At 51.3% G+C, this 6,886-nt stretch overlaps 1 protein-coding gene across 2 annotated transcripts in view; it reads left to right on the top strand.

Annotated features, from left to right (window-relative positions):
- Positions 1 to 1,452: 1,452 nt before the first annotated feature.
- The window catches only part of arhgap27 (Rho GTPase activating protein 27), a 53,045-nt gene continuing 47,611 nt past the window's right edge, over positions 1,453 to 6,886 (top strand). For both annotated transcript variants that reach the window (XM_080789123.1, XM_080789122.1), the window contains exons 1-2: positions 1,453 to 1,620; positions 2,630 to 2,795. In XM_080789123.1, the coding sequence (XP_080645249.1) occupies positions 1,466 to 1,620; positions 2,630 to 2,795 (321 nt within the window). In that variant the 5' untranslated portion in view covers positions 1,453 to 1,465. The remainder of the gene's footprint in view (positions 1,621 to 2,629; positions 2,796 to 6,886) is intronic.

Here is a 6,886-nt window from a genome sequence, read left to right as displayed (position 1 = left end):
AACGGGACTTTGACGTGTTATATGGAGATGAGAACGCAACGGGACTTTGGCGTGTTATATGGAGATGAGAACGCAACGGGACTTTGGCGTGTTATATGGAGATGAGAACGCAGCGGGACTTTGGCGTGTTATATGGAGATGAGAACGCAGCGGGACTTTGGCGTGTTATATGGAGATGGTCGCCGTCTAAAAGAGGCCTGAGACCCCAGGGTCCCAGTGATGACATCACACATACCTGTTTGGGTGTATTTTAAACCAGTTTGGGTCTAAAGTTGGTCCTAAAGGGACATTCCACCAGCGTTGAGTCATGTGACCCGCGGTGCCACTCGCTCACTTCCTCTTTACCACGCTGTGTTAACCCCCGGTGCTCCAGGTGACTGAAATGTCACCAGAAACTATAAACTATAAATCTATTCAGAGAGACTAAAATAATGACTAAAATAAAAAAATGTGCTGTCGAAATTCAACACTGGTGTGTTCTGTGTGCGTGTGTGTGTGTGTGCGTGTGTGTGTGTGTGTGCGTCCATTCCACAGGTGGATGATGACCTTTACGTCAACGTAGCAGAGCTACGCCAACGACTGTCGGAGACCGAGTACCCCCCGGACCAGGACCAAGACCAGGACCAGGACCCCTACTCGTACCCGGACCCTTACCCAGACCCAGACCCCCAAGAGGAAGAGGAGGTAGGAGTCTGAAACCCATCATGGCCCGGCCGTAGCCCTATATAGAGCGTTGCAGTCCCGACAACTCTTGTCGTGACAAATCATGACAACAAACACAATTTGACAAATTGACAAATTGACAAACAAAGAATTAGAAAGTAGGGAAAAAACGGCAGGTTTTTACAACACTTTTTTTGTTGGTTTTCTTCTTTGTAATTATTTGTTTGGTCCAAAATATTGTGTTTTTTTTGTCATGATTTGTCACGACACAGAGTTGGCTTCGTACGACGCTTAAAAGGTCTTTACGGTCTCTACGTTTTGAAATGCCTTGGGATTCATTCTCCTGGGCCTGGCGTCCTCGTCATGAAAGGGGGGCGGGACAAGCTCGTTGTATCGAGCTTGTATAGGTCGGCTATTTTTGAAAAAGAAGTAAAAAAATGTGGCGCAAGTCATTGCGAACATTTTTAACTAAAGTATTTGCTTCATATTTTGAGATTGGGGGGGTCCGCGGCCCAATAGAGATAATTCTGGGGGTCCTTGACATCAAAAAGGTTGATCACCACTGCACTGACATAATTAGAAACATGGGGTCAGAAAAATGTCTGATGAGCGTCTGCTAAATGACTGCGTTGTCCACCTATAGGAGGAGGAGGAGGAGGAGGAGGAGGAGGAGGACCAGGGATGGGAGGTTCACACTGACCGGGAGAGCGGCCAGGACTACTACTACCACCCCGCCTCGCGACGGACCTCCTGGGACCCCCCCGCCTCGGGACGGACCTCCTGGGACCCCCCCGCCTTCCCCATGGACCCCGGGACCACCTCCTCGGAGGAGACCACCACCTTCGCCGCCTTCGCCGCCGCCCCCCGAACCCAGAGCCGGTCCCCGTCCAGCCCCTCGCCCTCCTCGCCCACCCGCCTCGCCCTGAGCGGAGACTGGAGCCCCGCCTCCACACACTGGTAGGGCTGTTCATGTACAGACTACAGTACAGACACACTGTTTATGTACACGCTACAGACACACTGTTTATGTACAGACATACAGACACACTGTTTATGTACACGCTACAGACACACTGTTTATGTACAGACATACAGACACACTGTTTATGTACAGACATACAGACACACTGTTTATGTACACGCTACAGACACACTGTTTATGTACACGCTACAGACACACTGTTTATGTACAGACATACAGACACACTGTTTATGTACACGCTACAGACACACTGTTTATGTACACGCTACAGACACACTGTTTATGTACACGCTACAGACACACTGTTTATGTACACGCTACAGACACACTGTTTATGTACACGCTACAGACACACTGTTTATGTACACGCTACAGACACACTGTTTATGTACAGACATACAGACACACTGTTTATGTACACGCTACAGACACACTGTTTATGTACACGCTACAGACACACTGTTTATGTACACGCTACAGACACACTGTTTATGTACACGCTACAGACACACTGTTTATGTACACGCTACAGACACACTGTTTATGTACAGACATACAGACACACTGTTTATGTACACGCTACAGACACACTGTTTATGTACACGCTACAGACACACTGTTTATGTACACGCTACAGACACACTGGTAGGGCTGTTTATGTACAGTAGGACCTACATAATGAGAGTATCACCATATTTGATGTACACCATATTTGATGTATTGATGTAAGTATCACCATATTTGATGCATTTTTTGTTCATGCATTTTGCGTTGAACAAACCTGCGTATAAATCCATGTCGTTACACACAGCCGATCTACAAGCTCTCAAGCGCCACCACTCGTTGAGCGCTTGTGAAGATGATGACACGTGTGATGATGTCATCATGGTGGTGATGTAACAATGATTGTGATGATGTAATAACGATTGTGATGATGTCATCATGGTGGCGATGTAACAACGATTGTGATGATGTCATCCTCAGGTCAGCTGACTGGAAGCAGCTGGTGGACGAGACCAGCGGACGGCGGTACTTCTACAACGCCATGTCCGGAGAGACGTCCTGGGAGCCGCCAGAGGGGGCGCCACTGAGCCCCTACCCCCCCGCGGGAGGAGGAGGGGGGCGCAGGGCGTTGGAGGGGGGCGACCCGGTAAGCGCTTATCGATGTATCCTACTATAATGCTTCACGTCTCTGTGTGTGTGTGTGTGTGTGTGTGTGTGTGTGTGTGTGTGTGTACGGTTGTAATGCACGTAACTCGAGAACCGTTCGCCCCACCGACTTCACATTCGACACACGCGTTCCACACCCCCACAGGGAGCGCAGTGCCCGGTATCGAGTCGGTCGGACCCACGGTTCTCCAGAACCACCACAAAAGGCTCTGGTCAGGCTCTGCCAAGTGGGCCTAATCAGCCTAAATCCCCTCACCTGTGCAATGTCCAGCCTCTGCCTTCAGCCAATTTATTGTCACGGCAACCCCCACACCTGCCATTTGAGTATACTTAACCAGTCCATTTTCACAGTCAGTTTGCCCTCTTCAGACTAAAGCCCATCACACACCGTCTGCGACCGCCGCGCGTCAAAACAGCCGCCTCCATTATTTTCAATGAACCTCTATCGCACACCGGCTCCGTCCGACGCGCGCTGACGCGTCGCCTGGCGCGCCGAAAGAACCAGTTCTATTTTCCAGGCGGCGCCGCGCGGCAACACATCGCGTCGGACGGAGCCGATGTGTGTTGGGCTTCAGACAGACAGACAGATACAGAGATCTCCATAGACAGAAGCAAAGATTTGAGTTAAAATCATTCGGTCTGGAAGAATATCTATTACATTCTTACGATTAAAAAAAAAAAATAGCAGGTCTACAAGCTCGTAAGCGCGGCACTCGGTGCCATGCTATGAGCTTGTAGATCTGCTATTTTTCAATAGCTAAAGTCTAACATAATGCTTTAAAACACCAAAAGGGGTTCCCGTTCTGAATGGGTTAGAGCACTTATTGCGTATACATCATATATGGGGGACAAGGGGAGAGCAACGGACTTGAACTCATGCTTCCTTCATGCCTGAGTGTCCAGGTTGCTCCTTTACACCTGACAGGGGGGAGTTTCCCTGGTTGGACGTATAGCGCGTGGAAAGGAACACGTTATTCCAACCAGTTCCTTTCCCCTCCATCAGGCGCCCCGGCTGGCCAGGGGGAGGCAGTATAGAGACCAGTTCCTTTCCCCTCCATCAGGCGCCCCGGCTGGCCAGGGGGAGGCAGTATAGAGACCAGTTCCTTTCCCCTCCATCAGGCGCCCCGGCTGGCCAGGGGGAGGCAGTATAGAGACCAGTTCCTTTCCCCTCCATCAGGTGCCCCGGCTGGCCAGGGGGAGGCAGTATAGAGACCAGTTCCTTTCCCCTCTATCAGGCACCCCGGCTGGCCAGGGGGAGGCAGTATAGAGACCAGTTCCTTTCCCCTCCATCAGGCGCCCCGGCTGGCCAGGGGGAGGCAGTATTAGAGACCAGTTCCTTTCCCCTCCATCAGGCGCCCCGGCTGGCCAGGGGGAGGCAGTATAGAGACCAGTTCCTTTCCCCTCCATCAGGTGCCCCGGCTGGCCAGGGGGAGGCAGTATAGAGACCAGTTCCTTTCCCCTCCATCAGGCGCCCCGGCTGGCCAGGGGGAGGCAGTATAGAGACCAGTTCCTTTCCCCTCCATCAGGCGCCCCGGCTGGCCAGGGGGAGGCAGTATAGAGACCAGTTCCTTTCCCCCTCCATCAGGCGCCCCGGCTGGCCAGGGGGAGGCAGTTTTCTGGTTCCGGTTCTGTAAAGCAGACGTGGGCCATCTTTGACGACGTGCTCTGGCTGCTCCACTTCTCTGGCCTCTCTCTCTCTCTCTCTCTCTCTCTCTCTCTCTCTCTCTCTCTCTTAGCCTCATGCAGGCGCCCCGCTGGGAGAGATGCAAATACACTGGCTGTGCTTTTAATGGACTTAAAGTCCTCTCTGTCGGTCCCTCCAATACAGGACCGTGTAGAGCAGCTGGCAAATGGACCAATCAGGTCACTCATATCACTGGACAGGGGGGGGGGGGGGGTCATTGGGGGGTCGTCAGGGCCAGTGGCCATGCCGAGGTCATCATTATGTTTGTATAGTTTATGTAGTCATAGCACTTCATAGTACACATGTATATAATTAAGCAATGTTACACGAGAGGGTGTGGTTTAACGTGATTACAGCCACGACAGGGATGCGGTCGGGAACGAGAGGGTGTGGTTTAACGTGATTACGGCCACGACAGGGATGCGGTCGGGAACGAGAGGGTGTGGTTTAACGTGATTACGGCCACGACAGGGATGCGGTCGGGAACGAGAGGGTGTGGTTTAACGTGATTACTGCCACGACAGGGATGCGGTCAGGAACGAGAGGGTGTGGTTTAACGTGATTACGGCCACGACAGGGATGCGGTCAGGAACGAGAGGGTGTGGTTTAACGTGATTACGGCCACGACAGGGATGCGGTCAGGAACGAGAGGGTGTGGTTTAACGTGATTACAGCCACGACAGGGATGCGGTCAGGAACGAGAGGGTGTGGTTTAACGTGATTACTGCCACGACAGGGATGCGGTCGGGAACGAGAGGGTGTGGTTTAACGTGATTACGGCCACGACAGGGATGCGGTCAGGAACGAGAGGGTGTGGTTTAACGTGATTACAGCCACGACAGGGATGCGGTCAGGAACGAGAGGGTGTGGTTTAACGTGATTACTGCCACGACAGGGATGCGGTCGGGAACGAGAGGGTGTGGTTTAACGTGATTACGGCCACGACAGGGATGCGGTCAGGAACGAGAGGGTGTGGTTTAACGTGATTACGGCCATGACAGGGATGCGGTCGGGAACGAGAGGGTGTGGTTTAACGTGATTACGGCCATGACAGGGATGCGGTCAGGAACGAGAGGGTGTGGTTTAACGTGATTACTGCCACGACAGGGATGCGGTCGGGAACGAGAGGGTGTGGTTTAACGTGATTACAGCCACGACAGGGATGTGGTCAGGAACGAGAGGGTGTGGTTTAACGTGATTACGGCCACGACAGGGATGCGGTCGGGAACGAGAGGGTGTGGTTTAACGTGATTACGGCCACGACAGGGATGCGGTCAGGAACGAGAGGGTGTGGTTTAACGTGATTACGGCCACGACAGGGATGCGGTCGGGAACGAGACGGAGTCGAGCTCTGTGTGTTTGTTGTGAATCACGGCGATGATTTAATTTACAACGTAGGCATTTATCAGACGCTCTTAATCCAGAGCGATTTACATTAAGCAAGAACAGAAAAGCATGGGAATACATCACATAAAAACATTTATCATGAAACATGCGTAAGCTAAGAACGTAACAGTGGAATATCTATATAATGAAACTATACATATAAACCTATACATATATACGAGTAAGACGCGCAAACGCGGGAAGCGAACGCAGCTCGTACATATTTGGGTTTTGGACGTATAGCTGCTTTGGGGACTCCTTATATGGTTATGGCTGAGTCATGGTGACGTAACAGCGGGACAGACACTTGCATCAATCACAAACAAATCACTCAGCTCCATATATGGGCACAAAAACGGGACAGACACACAGACAGACAGACATGATCTGCTAGGTCTCATAGTAAGTGCTCACTGCGTTCGCAACTATACTATGCTATACATATGTACTATGACGTGCTATGACTACATACAATGCAATTCTAGTGCTGTCTATGCTATAAGTCTGTATCAAATGCTGTCTAAGTCTACAGAAATGCTAATCTAAGGGGGTGGGGTAGGGTAGGGTGATTGGCTTGAGCACGGGATTGAGATGATTTGATTGGCTTGAGCACGGGACTGAGATGATTTGATTGGCTTGAGCACGGGACTGAGATGATTTGATTGGATGTGTGTCTGCGTGCACGGATATAGAACTTGACCAAACGGCGGCAAACTTTTAGGCCAACGGAAAAGGCACCTGAAATCCTTCAAGAAACCAGCCTATAAATATACCGCTCCGCAACCCACTGGACTTCTGGGCCTGTTCTGTATACTCTGATACTCAAGGCCTATTTCATAGTCTGGATTTTCGGTGGTGTGCTGACCACTGCGACCACCACGAAATAACGTTGAGCGGTGGTGAGTAAAATCAGAGTGAAGGGCTGGAGCGGTGGCGGTGGTTTGCTCTTCACCGCGGCTCAGTGACGTCATGTTGTAGTTCGGTGGTCACCTCAGTGACGT

Source organism: Protomyctophum bolini, assembly GCF_963924005.1.
Source record: "Protomyctophum bolini genome assembly, chromosome: 18".
NCBI lineage: Eukaryota > Metazoa > Chordata > Actinopteri > Myctophiformes > Myctophidae > Protomyctophum > Protomyctophum bolini.
This window is presented reverse-complemented; position numbering and strand designations above follow the sequence as displayed.